The 17,574-nt window shown below is 34.4% G+C and overlaps 1 protein-coding gene across 2 annotated transcripts; it reads right to left on the reverse strand.

The window, feature by feature from the left end:
- Nucleotides 1-1,711: 1,711 nt before the first annotated feature.
- Nucleotides 1,712-15,897, reverse strand: LOC101258487 (glutamine--fructose-6-phosphate aminotransferase [isomerizing] 1). Of its 2 annotated transcripts, none has more exons than XM_004229619.5 (11): nt 15,516-15,897; nt 12,356-12,528; nt 10,562-10,670; nt 8,602-8,747; nt 7,710-7,874; nt 5,232-5,586; nt 4,874-5,124; nt 4,683-4,797; nt 4,323-4,578; nt 4,081-4,249; nt 1,712-2,169 (listed from the first exon to the last, which is right to left on the reverse strand). In XM_004229619.5, the coding sequence occupies exons 1-11, from the start codon at nt 15,724-15,726 to the stop codon at nt 2,086-2,088; spliced, it is 2,034 nt and encodes a 677-aa protein (XP_004229667.1). In that variant the 5' UTR covers nt 15,727-15,897; the 3' UTR covers nt 1,712-2,085. The 2 variants fall into 2 exon arrangements, with proteins under 2 accessions (XP_004229667.1, XP_025887187.1); XM_026031402.2 differs by having other exon boundaries at nt 12,376-12,528; nt 15,516-15,807.
- Between the last annotated feature and the right edge of the window lie 1,677 nt (nt 15,898-17,574).

Here is a 17,574-nt window from a genome sequence, read left to right on the forward strand (position 1 = left end):
TAATTTTGATAGTTTTTAAAACTTGTGTGTATAAATCATATTTTTTCTAAAAATGTGAGATATATTTCCCAAATTTTATGGCCAAACACATGGTGAAATTTCACCCAAATTTTCACTCAAATAATATTTGCCAAGAATATTTGGAAATCTATGGCCAAACGCTAGCTTAGCATTTTGTTTCATTTATAAATTTTTCGAAGAGATTCTTTTCCCCATCTTTCTCTATCTAAAAACGAGATGAAGTAAAAAGTTATAATTAATAAAAAAGCTGATAAAAAAAATTGTCGGATTAAAGATGGAACTGTACAGGGAGGGGAGGATAGCCATTAATGGAGTTAGGGGAAATGTATATTTTGTTCCAGTTGAAGGCAGAAAAGTTTAGGTTTTACTTTTTTTTTCTTTTTTTTTACTTTAAAATAATTTTTATTTTTTTTACTTTATAATATAATGTTTAAATAATTTTTTGGATTAAAAAATAACACATGTCATTATTTGATTGGTCAAATTGACATGTCAGCGCGAGTGTATTTCACACATCCTCTATTTTTTGTTTATTCTCGAAAAAATGTTCAAATGGTTCAAATTCAGAATGGTTGAAGTGTTCAATAGGTAGTACGTCTAGTTAAGGTGTCTAAATGAATAATCGGTCCAAGTTATGAGTGGCAATGGAAAAGTTCAGTTTCCCATTTTCCAAATGAGACAATGTAAAGGAAAATGTTGACTGCTAACTAATTTTTTTGATGTTTTCCAACTGTAATAACAGGAGGAGTTAAAGAAAATCTGAACTTATGTTATGCCTATAGGATCGATTGTATACAGTGGTAACATGTGGCAGAAACAATTTTTACTACTACAATTTAAAATATAAAAAATTTAATCGTTCAAAAAAGTTTAAGAGATTCGATATTACAAAAATAAGAATTTTAATTTTGTATATGAATAAAATTCAAAGAGAAGTCATTTGTCATAGGCTAGCTCCAACATGGTTGTGTTGTGCTTCATTGGTGTGAAACGTTGGGATAAGAATCGAAGGATAATTGAGTAACTGGGATTAGTAATCCAAGATGATGAGATTGACGAGAATGCTACAATGTATCGGGGTGGATTAGATGAAATGGAGGTTCATATTTTGTGTAATAAGAATTTGCTTTCAAGATATAAATAGCAAATTTTACGGAGTGATAGTTAGACCAACTATTTATGGAGTACAATGTCTGCCAATCGAGTTCCCATATCCTAAAGAAGAGAGTTGAAGACATGAGAATGTTGAGAGAGATGTGTGGCATACCAAGAGAGATAAAATTAGGAATGAAACTACTCGAAATATGATGGGAGTGGGTTCGGATCAAATGCAGGAAGTGAAACTGTGATGTTTCGAGCATGTAAATAGGAAATGTGCATATATTCCAATGTGACAGGTTAAAAATAAAGGACTTGAAGAGGTTAGAAGTAGGCCAAATAAGCTTTGGGTTGAGATCATTAGGTGACAGGACATGACACAACTTCAACTCACTGAAGATATTACCCTAAGGATGCGGAGATCGTCGAAGGTAATAGGTAAATCAAACATATTTCTTTTCTATCTTTGGAGAACAAGCGACTTCATTTGAATGACAAAGCCACACGATTAGCCAACATATGCACTATTCTGTACTCGTCTTAATTGTATTTAAACTTTTAAATAAAAGATTTGCACTTGAAAGGAAGGTCATTAAAGAACAAACTTTGAACATCACACTGGTAGTCCATTGTAGATTTTGAACAACATTACATATTAGTCATCCTGAAATGCACTCATAAAATTGCAATTTATCATTCTCTATTGTCACAACAATCGTAACCAATAAAAAATGAATCTAGTTGTCTACAAGATTAGCTCGACTCCATACCAACCACTAATAAGAATATAACTGTTACGTTAAATATCTTACCAAACAAACACGAATCTAGATGTTACAGAGTGAATTATAGCTATATCCTGGGTCAATGCGACCTGTAGTAGGAGTCAAAAGCTGTACCAGTAGATCAAATTAAGAGTCATCAAGTGGTAGAGGTTGAATGCGGAAGACTTTGAAAATGTTTAGCTCATTGCGTTGTGACACTCTTGGCAAGATTGCGAGGTTGATCCACATTGTATCCACGCAATACAGTAAGATGATAGGCCAATAACTGAGACAGACGACAAATACAAGACAATAATTAAGCTTGACTATACAATCTCAAACAGAAATTAAATAACAGGACAGGAAAACTGACGTGCAGCAACTATCAAACTCAGGAAATTTCACAGAATTTACTGAAATCCCTGTGAATTCTGCTAAGCCAGTAAAGTGATCGACATGCCAAAGTTTTCCTCTATTTCCCAAAATAGGGAACAGATGGAGGCAAGTGAGAAAAAAAGGAGGTAGGGAAGGGTTTGAACTTTTTTTCTCCAAGGAGTTTGAACTTAGAATAAGATGAAAAATGAAGGTAATGGTATAAGAACTAATGCTAGTCTATCGTATTGCACATGGTCTTAAGTGATTCTTGAATCTTGAACCAGCTCATTATGACCATATAGTGAGTGTTCTTTTCATTTTATTCAATGGTTGAGGCACATAGAGGTAGTTTTAGAATGATATTTAACAAACTCGCATCATTGTATGTCATTTAAAATAAGATTAATATAGAGTAGCCTACTAAAAGATTTCCTAGGAGTGCCATAGATCACAAGTTTTGAGAAGTAGATCAAAACTTAGATGCATTAAGGTTTAAAATCATCACCAATCCATCTAAGCAATAAGAAGTATATGTTAGGAGTCAAATAAACGAACGACATTGCTTAATTTCCCTATTTGTAAATTCATATATGTTTCACACTGAAAGATGTTGGCATGCTTCGAGTTTTCAAGTGGTATTCCTGATTTATTCTAGGCAACTAAAAGGCCAACGAAAATATGCAGAGTTCATATGCATCTAAATGAATTATCACAGTTTGTCTACCATCATGTTGGGTAATCCAGTTCATAGATGCAGTCCAAAATTTATCAAAGAGCAGACATATTGGTACACAGAATCCAGATCTGGCCCATACCTAGAGAGGAAGTAGATTTGTCTAACAATCTACTAACTATAAGAGAAACATGTCAAGCTGTATAATGCCCAGCAGTTTAATTTCCACAGTTACAAAGGAAAAGGGAAATGCAGCTTTATCTTATATTGATTTGTGTGAACCAACACGTCTAAAGCTTCAACTATTGGATAATTGGTATAACTAGTTATATATCCTAGGTCTGCAATACATCGATTTCATGCTTGCTGGGATGCTTTCAGGTCTAGTGTGGTGGCATGACCCCAAACATCCTCTATCTGCTCTGATATCATTTTAAATTGTGTCAACAGCCTCAATTTTTAAGCTTGAATTGTTATAGAGTTTACACATTATATTTCGTAAGTTTAGGTCAGCACTAGCTTTTGTATCACGAGGAAACAGCAAATGTATCCAAGGTAAAATAAATTCTTCACAGAAAGAGGCTTAGATAGAAAAAGTAAACGTATTCACAACAAAAATGTGTAGGGCTAAGAAGAATGCTGACACTCTGTAGTTGTCAGCCAATAGTCACTAAGAGGTCATTTGGTAGGGTGTATAAAAATATGTTAAATAGAGTAAATTAATAATGCTTGCATTAGTTATGCAAAGATTATTTCTTGCGCATTGTTTGGTTTGGTGTATTAAAAATAGCACATATTGCTTAATTTTTTAAAAACTATTTATTTGCAAAAATACCCCCACATATATGAGGGGGAAAATATAAAAAAGGTTTTGAGGGACAATTGGGCCTTTAACCATGCTAATGCATGCATTAAATTCCGTTGCATTACTAATAACGTGGATTTCCATGTATTAGTAATACACTACTCAATACATAATAAAGTGTATAACTAACATTAGTTACACATTGCATGAAAAAGTGTACCAAACATGGTACTACTAATACACAAAGCTAATGCATGCATTATTTTTGCTATACACTCTACGAACGACCCCTAAAAGTTTTTAATTCACTGAATTAAAAGCCTAAAGAAGAGTAGAACCAATACCTGTAATGGAACTACATTAATTACGGGCTGCAAACAGTCCACAACCTGTGGAACTTCAATTACTCGAGACGATCCACCAACAGAAACAGATGCTTTATCTCCTTCTGTGCACATAACTATCAGTCGACCTTTCCGTGCATGAAGTTGTTGAATGACTGACTGTTGTTTGCTGCAAACCAACCAATTTGTTAAAAAGCTGGCGTTCACAGTCATATAACTCTCATTATTAGTTACAGACTAACCTAAAACAAGAATCACGGGTGGCAATTACTACAATAGGGAGATTTTCATCAACCAAAGCCAAGGGACCATGTTTCATCTCTCCAGCAAGTATTCCTTCACTGTGCATGAGTGCCACCTCCTTTACCTTCAAAGCACCTTCAAGAGCTGATGCATAGTTGTAACCTCTTCCAAAAACAAGAAGTGATTGTTCAGCAATTAGCAGCTTAGCAAGATCCTTCATTTCTTCATCAAGCTTGAGCACCGCTTTCACTTTGCCTGAAATTCATGTAACGCACCCAAAAAGGTCATACAAGTACCATGAGCTCCATACATTTAAGGACAATTAGAAACAAGAATTTTAGCACCAAGTAAAAACTCACGTGGCAAGTAAAATAAACCATCAATTATTGCTTCTCTTCTTGCTTGATTTGAGAGTGTATCAGCTCCGATTGCAAGAGCTAACATGGCCATCACAACAATTTGGCTCGTGTATGCCTGTTGATCAAAGAGGTAATTGAGAAGCCAATAGTAAAAGTGACCACTAAAATTCAAGAAACTGTGATTTACCTACCTTAGTACTTGCAACTCCTATCTCACAGCCCGCATTTATGTGAACGCCACAGTGAGTGAGCCTAGCAATTGCACTACCAACAGTATTTGTAATGCCAACACATAATGCGCCGTTTTCCAGAGCATACTCTAATGCAAGCAAAGTGTCAGCAGTTTCTCCTGATTGACTAACGAAGACAGCTGTATCTTCTCGATATATTGGCCCTTGTCTGTCCACTAAATCACTGGCAATCTCCATGGTTACAGGAATACCTAAATTAGAGGAATAAAACCAGTGAAACCAAAGCTACTCTAGAATCTACTCCTTATCTGTTGCTATAGATATCAAAACAACTTCATTAGAGTTATTAACAACTAACCAGAAAGCTCTTCTACAATGGATCTTGCAGCAAGAGCTGCATTGTAACTTGTGCCACACCCAACAAAAACAATTCTCCTGCTTCTTCTTATGGTTTTGAGGTGATCCTTCAGGCCCCCCAAAAGCACAGTCTTTGGTTTACATGATCCTGCACGTATAAGTCTCCCTCGCATAGTTGTCGTTAAAGATTCTGGCTGCTCATGGATTTCTTTTTGCATGTAGTGCTCATATTTTCCTTTGTTTATCTGTTCTACCTCCATTTCCAAAATGGATAAGGCACGTTGAACAGAAGCAGGTCTACTGAGAGTACCACCATTCTTACCCTTGTCAAATTTGTAAATTGTCACTCCTCCATCCTGACTCATAAGAAAGCAAAAGTTATAGAAGCCCACTCTATAATGAACAAGGAAGAAAAGGCCATGTGCATATATTGATCATTAAGTGCTTCGCCTATTTAAAATGTGCATATATTTCTTGCTTCGGGATTTTTTTAAGCCCTTAAGGGCAATGTGAAAGAAGTGCTTGCTTGCAAAATACTTGATCCAGAGTTCTAAACATGCCGCAGAATACTTGATGAAGAGTCCTACACATCCTAAACAGGCATCAGCTATAGATACCAATAGCTTGTCTAAACCCACTGAACTTTATTCTAGATGGAAAATTGTAGCCCTAAACACCATGTGAGCCATAGTTCAACAGGTCATGAATGTGCTTCCCAATTGTTGCCCCACTTTAAGTATAAGAATGCATTAAATGCTCACAAACTCATTCTATCTTTTGTGACAGTAACATCCATGTTTCTAGAAGTAACATCCATGTTTATAGATGTATTGATCATTGGAAATTCTATATTTACTTCTGTATAGTACGATTAGTCTCTCAACTATTCTGTATAGTATGATTAGTCTCTCAACTATTCTATAGGACTTACCATTCTCTTGATAGTTATCTCTATATTATATAAGACTACTCTACTACTACATTTCAGGCATCCTATTTCAATTATGTTTGTTACACTACATCTATCATGTTATTCACCCAAAAGACTGCACCTAATCTATGAATTGTTGGAATTTAGACACCATACAATGTAAAATTCATCTACCTTCTGGAGCTAAAAGGTCATACTCATGATGATAAAAAATAAATAAAAAGAAGGAAAAGGTGGAAAATCAGTAAACCACTGCAATCTGCTACAAACTTTTACCAACCAATTTTGTAGGGAAGTGTGAAATGTGATCCAAGACAAAATATTAGGTATTAGAATGAAATGGGCTCAAATTGAGTGGCATGGATATCAAGGATTAATGCAGCCAACACCAAACTAGATTGGGATTGATGATATAGTTTTGTTGTTTGAATGATAAATTCGCCAACCAAACTAGATTGGGGTTGATGCAGTGTTTGTTGTTTTGAGTAATCCATTGGCACTATCTTCTGTAGCTTTCGGCTTACCTTACTTCATATTCTCTGCTGATATTCATTGTGTATGGAATTCATTACACGCTGTCCAAGTCCCTAAATAGCTTCAAAATACCATTTTTCCCCGAAGCTAAAAAAAGGGCCCATGTGATGTAGTCACCAACCCACTCCATACAAGTCAAGAAATCCAAATATAATTTGTGTAACAAGTTCAAGTAAATCCCATTTTATCTGTGAAAAACAAAAGAAGAAGAAAACACAGAGAGAGAAAGAATCCTTCAGCCTTGTAAATGGGAACAACTAGGGGTGTCAATAGGTAACCCCCTCAACCCACCCAGAATTTTATGGGTTGGACTTGAGATAATTAGAATTGGATTCAATCTCAACTCATTCAAGCCTTAGCCCATTTTAAAATCTTTCAATTGAACCCAATTTAATCTCCAATTTCAACCCGTTTTAAGACTATTTGCATTGATGCCATGTATGCTCTTATATTGAAGGTGTGAATTACTATCTAATTTAAATCTTCTAGGATTTAACTATCCATTTGTAACTTTTTTATTTTATTTTATTGAGTGGAGATTCAAATTGTGGTTATAAAAGTTAAATAACAATATGTTAAAATGATTGAGATTAAGTGGGTCAAATTGGGAGGGTCATGACCCAACCCGATTTTTAGCCCATTTGAGCCCCAAGTAAACTTGGGCGGTTCATGACCCAATCCAATTTCTATTTAAACCCATTTTAATATCTCCAATTTCAATTCAACTCGCCGATTTGACATCCTTGGAACAACCATGAAGAAGGAGGTATAATTTACAAAAGAGATTATAACAACAATAATATTAACTAGAAAAGAACCTTCTTCAACTGCATCTTCGAAGAAACCAACAAACATTATGCTTTAATGTTCATTAGAATTAAGGGGGGGTATATTAAAAAAGAGAAAGCTAAACAAATTAGAAGGAAATAGCATCCAAAGTTAGCTTGGTAATAATGAGCTCCATTTACTAATGGCAAATAGCTTTGGATGGAGAAATTAACAATAAGGGAGTACCTTGATGTGAACAACTTCTCCATCCTCAATTACCAACACCTTTTTAGTATGTTCAACCAAAGCATTGGCATCACTGGACAAGAATAATTCCTTTGGTTGCCCATTGCTTGAAGGAAATTTAGCATCACTAAATGATGATCCTGATGAAGCGTTTTGTTCCAAGTCCTGTAATCAAAGAATTTTAGACACTTGTTAACCTGTGAGCCTATGGATCAGTCAAGTAAATTTCTTCCAATGACCAGTTAGGTGAAAATATATCTAATACGAATGGACAAAATGGATCAATAACAGTCAGCTCTACATAATGAAACCATAGGATGATAGCTTATTCCAAGACAAGTCAAACTTGTATACGAGTTTGTACATACAAAAGCTGATATAAGTGTTATTAAACTATAGGCTGATTTTCATTTTATTGAATAGTCACACAGCAGTCTTGCAGTTCTGTGGTTAAAAGGCAGGAGAGGTGGTCTTAAGCTAGATTTCTTCTGGTAAAATGTGAGACTGATAAAAAGCAAAAACCTTGTGAGAATCAGACTACACTCTCAGTTTTTTGTGATAACCCGAAGATGTTTTACATATCCATGCTGGTTGAACAAAACAAGAGGGTAGCAGCTGTTAAGACACATAAGATCCAAGCCATTGACAATAGAGGTTTAATCCAGAAAAGTTCCAATTTGACAAGCACCAAATAATGTCTCTATTTTGTAAACAGACTCTTATCAAACACAAGATCCAAGCCATGAACAATAGTGGTCTAATCTAGAAAATTTCCAAATTGACAAGCACTGAATAATGCATCTTTTTTGTTGACAGAAACTCTAATCAAAGGGGATGTAAAGGATTGAAATCAGCCACATATCAGATTCATCCATTGTACAAGTTAACTTACTTTTACACCAAGAAGAAGTGGACTACCACGTTTGCAAGCAATCAACTCATTTGGGTAGTGTCGACTTTTAAATGTGAGGGCATAGGCTCCTTCCAGATGCCTTATTACCTCAAGCACAACTTGACTGAATGTCACACTCTGATCACCTGAGACAATAGTCTAACAATTATTCTACTGGTAAACCATATCAAGAATTTTATGCTCTATGAGGAAAAAGATACACTAGGAAAGGCATTCCAGAATCTCCAGCCAAAACAGTTAAGGAGAAGTTGGCTAAAATGCAACTGCATTCATTTATCAGAATAAGATAGCCAAAGATTTCTGAAGCTATTCAGTCATCAGGTCTGGTTGCGAAGAAAAGCTTCTCAAACTTCCAAGTAGCTTCATTGTGAGAGAGAGAGAACAAAACTTCTACAGGCCAATAAATAAACCAAAATACTCTGCACTGACTTGATTTATAGAAAGGGAATGGTCAAGGAAAAGCAAAGAATGATATATTTATCCTTGATGTATTCAGGTGACTGATATATGAAAAAGCATCTGTGAAGAATAATTAACGGAGAAATTCAATGAGTTGAATCATTGGAAAAGACGGCACAAGAGAGACAAATTACAAATGGAGATATTACAGCTGTCTAATTCTGACTAATATGGAGAATAAAAATGATAGACCATCCACTTGGTAAAAGCAAGATAGACTGATAGTTCAAAGAATTAATATCATATCATGATCAATGAATACTGTGCAGTTAAATACATAAATTTGAACTCTAGACATATTTAATCATGTCATTAGCAGAAAGTTTAGACCAAATCAAAATGGACAAGATATAATTAAAAAATAAAAAGAAAGAAGAAGAAGCCAAGTAAATTTGGGGCACAAAGAGTCAATGACTACATTGATACCAAATATTGCAAGATCTCTCTATGACAAAAACTATTCCATAGATATGAAAGGCTTTGACTAATGGGGAGGTAAGGAAGAAGATTCAAGTATAGCAAGATTACTTTAAAGAAAGCACCACGAAGAAGCAAATTTACCATCTTGCAAAAGAAAAAACCCAAGAATAAAGATAGCGGATTCAAGAATTAACATTTGCTACTAGAAACTTGATGCTATAAAGCTTTATTGTGAAAGGAAACAGCAGAGACAATTTATGTCTGATTTATAGAACAGGAGAACCCATTATAGTGGTGTCCAAGCTAGATTGTACAACCCATTCATTAATTTATCACTCTTTCTTTGAGCAAAAAAGAAAATTTACCATCTTGCAAGAGAAAAGACACCCAAGAATAAAGATAGTGCATTCAAGAGTTATTGCTACTTGAAACTTGATGCTATAATAATTAATTGTGAAAAAGGAAACAGCAGAACCAATTTAATACTAAATTATAGAAATAGGAGAACCCATTCAATAAATTTATCACTTCTCCTTTGGGGGTTCAACTGATCTTATTATTTTTTTAATTTTTAAGACTGACATCTGAGTTGTCGTGTAAGTCCTGTGTAGTGTATGTTTAGTTCTGCATTAGGTATCTATAGGGTTTAGCCCTTCGCTGTAAACACTGGCTGCTTTATTAATTTCATGGTGCATTCTCTTTTCATGTACTTTCTGGTTCCAGGACTTTTAGCCGCTTTTGATCTTTATTACTAGCAAATACTGTTCCTCTACATCGTAGCTTTGTAACTGTCTGGCTGCAGATTTCTTTGCTTATGTATAATCACCCCAAGGCAGATCAACACAGATTACTAATGATCTACTCAGAAGTTCATTTAAAGATGTACCTAGAGAGAAATGTGCTTTGAAGCAAACATTGCAAACCCAGGGAACACAACAATGAGTGGCCATGTTATTCCCAGATTTCATGGTCAAGGGAGCAGAAGGGAATAGGAGGACTAGCTGAGAAGAGTTGGAAGTATGTACTCCGATCAGTCAACTGGATGTAACAATGTACTTACCTTCTTCATTAGCTTTATCAAATATAAATTTTGCAAGCTTCGGAATTACTTCTGTGTCTGTTTCAGACTCAAAGGTGAAACCATGTCGGAGAAGGGTCTCTTTCAATACCTGGAGAATCAAAAGACAGCGAAATGCATAAGTACACCATACACAAGAACCTAAAGCAGATAAAACTGATCAAGAAATACTTATATGCATAAGAGAATGGAAATGACTGAGACATGACATAACCGAAGGTGCCTACTTATTTTATTTTAGGATATTGCAGTTCCACAAAAAAAAATTGAAAAGAGGAACTTCAAAACAACATATTAGATCAAAATAAGAGACTTCAAGTAACCAAATCTGACATATCAAATGATCAGTACCAAAAATGCAACAGCAGATATCTTTCAAGTCCAAACTCATTTCTCAGTTAAGACTCAAAATAAATGAGTGTGCAGCTCAATGAAAGGAGTACCAAAATTTTCCCATATACAGAAAATAGCAGCCAGAAACAATGTGGGAAAATTGCCAGTACGAAAGAAAACAATTAGATCCTGGTGGAAATATATATAAAACTGTAGTTAGCACACTATTAAGTTATATCGGAATCTGTCAGGCAAGAACGCTAAGCACCATCATCCAGAAACTTCTCAGGTTGTGTTATATAATGTAACCAGCCTAAGAAGTCCACTTTCTTGTACAAATCCTGTAAACTAACAGCAGTAAGGTCCAGGAAAGATCAGACAATATGGTTATTGTTCTTCCTAAAGAATTAAACCTCTGATACTCTCTTCATCTCCAGAAGTTGCTTAAGTAAGGATGTCGTATAGTAATGAATCTAACTGGTAGCTACTGACATGAATAATCTGGACGGACTTTCCAAATTAAGAAAAGGTATTTCATGGTAAGTATAAGAGCCTGTCCATGGTGCTGTATCATGGTTTTCCCCACCACACCAGAGTAAGTAATCTGTTGATAGGAAAAAGCTGGAAAGTAGATTTACTAAGGAAACAGGACACATTTGCCAGGATATAATTATATATCGACCTAGTGCATTTTTCTCTGGGCTGCATAATGCCATGATCTACAAGGGATATTCTTCAGTAGCAGAAAGTACCATTCTTTCCTTCTAACTGCTTTCTGACAATAACGAAGGATATCCCAAACTTGCATGTATCAGTTTCTCTTCTACTAACTAAATTCAGATGATGCAGAATGCAGAAGTATAAGGACATGTTAAGTAACCGTCCAATAACTTCAAAATTATCAAAAACGGATAAATGCCTCTTTCAACTTCATTATTTCTTTTTCCCTTTTCTATTTTTATTTTTGATAAGTAATGCCTCTTTCAGCTTCGCACATTCATACAGTTGGTAATTTCAAATGTTCAACATGAAAACTCTAAATTTTAACAGCAAACAGATTTTACATGAAAATGTTCACAAAGTTGGACTATACAAGAGAAGGTCTGCAGACAAAGAAATTCAAGGTAACAATACATTAGAAAACTCGGATATAGTTCCTCTAATATAACTTTCAAGAGAATCTTATTCAGACATAAACACCATATTCTAAAAGGTGAATTACTAAGAATATGGGGCACATAGAAAAAACAGTATAAACAATAACCTTACAGATGCACAATAAGCAAATGATTATCATTTGACACACCATTCTACTGAATAGAGAGTGATTAGAAACCACAAATTAACCAACCAGAGGTTATTCGGCCTCTGAAATTGAGAGTAAGCGATAAGCAACTGAACTAATAACAGAATGTAAAGAATGTTATGAGATAAGCTAGGAACCTCATAATTGGTGATAATACCATTGTGCACAACCAAAAAGTCATTTCCAGCACCAGAACTTTGAGGATGACTATTCTTAGGAGCAGGCTCCCCATGTGTGGCCCACCGGGTGTGTGATATTCCAGCATGAACAGAAAATGATTCTTCGAGATTCAAATCTGTAGCAGCAACATCTGAGCAAGTGACGTCAATGTTATAGTCAGAAAATGATACTCGATCACCGGAATTTTAAGTGTAAATGTAAAAGCAGACGCAAATAAGAAACGTTTAAGGAAGTTTAAAAATATTTTGATCTAAGAAAAGGACAACTTCCTCCTAGGATACCCCATAATCATAAACGATCAGTATTTTAGGACGTAATCCATATGTAATACAGTAAAACATTGGTGGAAGCAAGAGATTGGCAGATTCAGCAGTCCAACACAGGCATTGTTCGATATCAAGCAAAATTCACTCAGCTGTACAAAAGGCATGGAGTTAAAGTTAAAAAGATTTGGCACAACAGATGATGGTAGTTCCAATCGGAACACAGCAATTGCTAAACACCATGGAAAATGTACTCAGTGAACTACCAAACTATGCCGCGAAAGCATAATATAATGGGAAGGTCTAAACTCTAAAAGTAGTTTTCTAATTAAAAGAATGTGGAAAGTGCATACAGATTTTGGGTGAGGGGGGGGGGGGGGGACAAGGCTTAAATCTGCATAAAAAGATCTAAGATCATGCTCAAAAGATGGCTGTATTGAAGGAAACTTCGGATCACATCCAACTTGAGTCCTGCACTCCCTCCATATTTGCTGAAATGAATCATGTTGAATGTATGTGTCAAAGACCACAATCAGCTCTAAGATTATCACTAGTCTTCCATATGATAGTTAAATAGTGACACCTGTCTTTTATTGTGCATCCACACATTCTACAATATAACTGCAATTTTTTCTTTTTTTTTTTTGGAAGTGGACAACACTTCCTATTTTTTTTCTTGATAATTGTGATGTTGCGCACCTCATCAGTACGGTACCTGATACTTCGCACTCCGCAGGGTACTTGCTACTTCCCATCAGTACGGTACCGCGTATCTCTGTCCACCAAAGTTTGGATAGATGTGAATAAATCACCTATTTAAACTTTCATGGTTCTCAAACCACTTCATTCACCACTAGATCACACCCTTGGCTGCGCTACTTTTCTCCTTTTTTTCATTTACTCTACCTCTTAACATTACTAAATTACATCATCCCAAATACTAGAACTAATTTAAACCATCACAGGCCTAATTTCTTAGTCTAAGGAGAAGAGCTAATAAGTCCCTACTTATGCCTAGGGGGGAAAAAGAATTAGATCCTGATTGAGAACTCTAAGGTTTCACGTTCAAATCCTAGCAAAGACAAAAACATTAGGTGACTTCTCACCATTTGCCTTAGTCTTGGTGGATAAAATTACCTGGAGTCTATTGTTGGTCGGAGGTGGTGAGTATCCCGTGGAATTGGTCAAGATGCACGCAAGTTGGCTTATACACCGCGATTCACAAAAAAAATATCAGGAATATCCCTGCTTTATAGTCCATGAGAAGTGTTCTTGGAAAAGTTTCACTTCATACACACCATGCAAAGGACCTACTAGGTATCTCAAGCGGCGACTGTTGGCTTGTTTATTCGTCAATATGCTTAAGGAGTTAAAGTAAGAAAATATTCCCTTTGTCAAGAATTTGACCACGTATGCATCTTAGTGAATATATGACCCATTTAATCAATGGAGATTTTGTCAAGTATGAGCATCAATGTTCACACAAGAATCGTAATCAACATTACGCATCTTATCCAAACAAACATCGATAAATTTATCTCCAAGATAAGAATATATTGCATCATTAAAGTGAGAACATGCTTTGATGACATAGACTGAAAGTAAGCACACTTCACTAATAACAACTACTTCCAGATGAAACCAAAAATTAATGGCAAATAACAATAAGGAACACATCCAACAAATCATATTGGGTATTGGCCAAAGCATGTCAGTAAAGCAAAAGGCATGAAACAAGAAATTTGAAAATCCATCAAATAATCTTCGTCTATATTCCAACTTGAATACCAGGCTTTAGTCAACAACAGGTTTTGAAATTGTGACTCGCGCTGTCGTTATTTTCAGTTAAACCAAAGCAGAGACTTCTAGATATGATCATATTTTAGCCAATTTTAGAGTTATCTTGCAGATGTAACACTTATATTTGTCCATCCCACTCGAGATCATTCTTCCTATCTCTAATCGAACTAGTCCACTATCTCTCAGCAACTGTACTTCTTAGTTTCTATACATTATAGCACATTACCATAACATATTTAGCCTCGCTTGCTCCTATAAGAATGCATCTGCCAACTGAGTTGGTCCACCATATTTCCCAACTGACCATAATTCATTGAAGTGCCAACCAGAGGTGTGAATATTAGTTTCTGATAACAAATTGAACTAGAACTATTTATCGTTCCTTCTTTACCTTTCCTTCTTATCCCAGACTTCTACAACACATCAAAAGATTTAAAAATAAAGAAAAAGAAGAAAGAAGCATGGAAATTGATGCATGAGACATATACTCTCTCAGTTTCAATTAGTTTATCTTAGTATCTTTTTTAGTCCATTTCAAAAAAAAAATATCTCTTCCCCTTTTTGGCAACTGTTTAATTCTAAATTTCCAAATAACATGTTTAAGACAACAAGATTTAAAAGTACTATTCACTTACTTAAACTCCCTGTCAAGTCAAAAATAGAAATGAATGGAGTAACAGATAAACGAGATCATACACAAACTGATCATGAGTTAGAGAAGTGTGAATTCACTATTCCAATAACAAATTTATCAAACAAATAAAAACATTAATCCAGCAAAATTCTCCCCTTTCCTTAACAAAACTATCATAATACTCCACTGTTTCTGTATCACCTTTTTCTTCTCGTCCAGCACTAACAGTAACCAAAACATTACCCAAATCAGAGCACAAATGGTTAACAAAAAAACAAACATAAAACCCAGAAAGTTAAAACCTTTCATGAATAAACTACCGTAACATTCTCAATTTTAGATCACCCAGATCAATGCATGAAACAAATCACAACGATACCCAAAAAAAAAAACTATAAAAAAAAATAGAATTCCGGTTACCGTGGTACACAGATTTGACAAGCGATTCAATATTTCCTTCTTGACGAAAAACAAGAGGAGGATCAGAAGTTTGATTTGAAGAATCAATGGAAATTCCAGCGGAATCATAGCCTCTATACTCTAAACGCCTCAAACCATTGAAGAGAACTTCAAGGATGTATCCTCTCTCTCTGGTAACATTGTAATTCAAGTAGGCAAATATTCCACACATATTTTCTCGAGATTTTTTTTTGATTGAATCAAAAAGAAAAAAATGATTTTGATTTGAAAAAAAAAATAGACAAACAAATATATATAGTCTCACTATGAGTAGTATATATATAATAGAGGGGGAAAGAAGAAGAAATTTGACTTTTGACTTATCAATTTGTTTGATGATTGGGATTTCAAACAGATCATTCCAACTAATAGGAATTTAACAAGTCATTATGAGTTGTGACTATTATTTGATTTATTTTTGCTAAAAAAAATAATATAAGAATCAAGAATGTGATAAATATGGTATTAATCAATTAATTAACAATTTGATCAAATAAAGAGATGTACCATATTAATAATGTCTTCGATGACTTCTTTTTAAGTCAAAAGATAGGGGGATTTTCCTACGATTATAGTCTCAACCCCCCCCCCCAATTAAAGGAAGTTCTTTTTATATATAATTTACTGTAAAATCTATATAAATTAGAAAAAATTGTATATAATAGTAAATTAATAACCTAAAATGAATGGAGTAGCTAGGGTTTGATTTAATTGTGCTCCATAGCAAACGTTTGCAAAAAATTGTCAGGTGTCTCTCTTTCAAATATCTCGCTCGCTACTCTCCTCCAATCTCTCGCTCGCTTTCTCACTTTTTATACAAACACAAGTGTATAAAAATTGTTTCTACTGTATAAAGCAGGGAAAATTGTATAAATACATATATTTTTGTTCCCATCTCTCCCCTCTTCCAGATCTCGTCACCCACTCTCCCAAATCTCGCTCGTCACACTCGTCTTTCTCACTTATACAAAAAGAAGCGAAATATATAAATTGTGTTTCTGTTTGTATAAAGGGTGAGAAAATTGTATATACACATGCAAGTACATATATTTTCGTCCTATACACTTATAATTATACAATAAAAAATACGCTCCTGCCCAGTTTTTTTTGTCTTTCTCTCTTTCTCATTTTATACAATTTTCAAATTGTATCTAATTTCTCTCTTTCTCGTTTTATACAATTCGATTCAATTGTATATTCCTAGTCAAGTCTCTTTTGTCTTTCTCTCTTTCTCATTTTATACAAATTCAAATTGTATATAATCGTTCTATACACTTATAATTCGTTTTATACACTTCATTTTTATACAGTTTTCTACCCAAGTGTCTTTCTCTTTCTTGTTTTATACACTTCGTTTTATACAATTTGCTTCAACTGTATATGTATAACGAATTATACAGTTTCTATGTTTGCTATGGAGCGCAATTATGCAAACTTTGCTATAGCATACAAACATGAATTTTTTATTTGCTATATGTGAAAGTTGCTCTATAAATTAATACTCAATAAAATAATAATCTCTTTAATTAATATTTTTCTTCGATCCCGACTTGGGTCAATGAAAAAATTATTAATTTCAATAAGATAATATATTTTTAGAAAACCCCTATATAAATATATGGTCCCATTAATATCATAAATTAATAAATCTTTAAAAAATACAAATATCTTTAAGATAATTTAGTGAAATATAATTCTATTGTGTTCAGTTTTTTTTAAAAAAAATTATATCTTTTTGAAGTTCATCTCTAACTTTTCTTATTGCATCCAAGAACTTCGATGTTGTCTTTTCAAATTGAACTATAAAATTGTGAAGAGTTTTAGATGTGATAAGTGTTTCCTTACGCGTAACTAATTAGCATCATCTTCAATTTCATCATCAACATTGTTTTTTTCGATTGTATCTACAATTTATTCTAAGCTTTGAACCTCTGAACTTGTATTACTTTCACCCGAATAATTCAATAGGTTATTGACATCCATTTCATTGTGGTAACTGGGATCATTAATGATGACCTCA

This window comes from Solanum lycopersicum, chromosome 1 (assembly GCF_036512215.1).
Source record: "Solanum lycopersicum chromosome 1, SLM_r2.1".
Taxonomy (NCBI): Eukaryota; Viridiplantae; Streptophyta; class Magnoliopsida; order Solanales; family Solanaceae; genus Solanum; species Solanum lycopersicum.

Bases quoted from the DNA above. Each gene is read 5' to 3' on its own strand.
- LOC101258487 (XM_004229619.5), bottom strand. From the start codon at position 15,726: ATGTGTGGAATATTTGCCTACTTGAATTACAATGTTACCAGAGAGAGA. The intron at 4,798-4,873 runs GTAGGTAAATCA...TTTGATCAACAG, and splicing joins TAGGAGTTGCAAGTACTAAG to GCATACACGAGCCAAATTGT. The intron at 2,170-4,080 runs GTATTGGTTCTA...CGTCTGTCTCAG, and splicing joins TTAATGTAGTTCCATTACAG to TTATTGGCCTATCATCTTAC.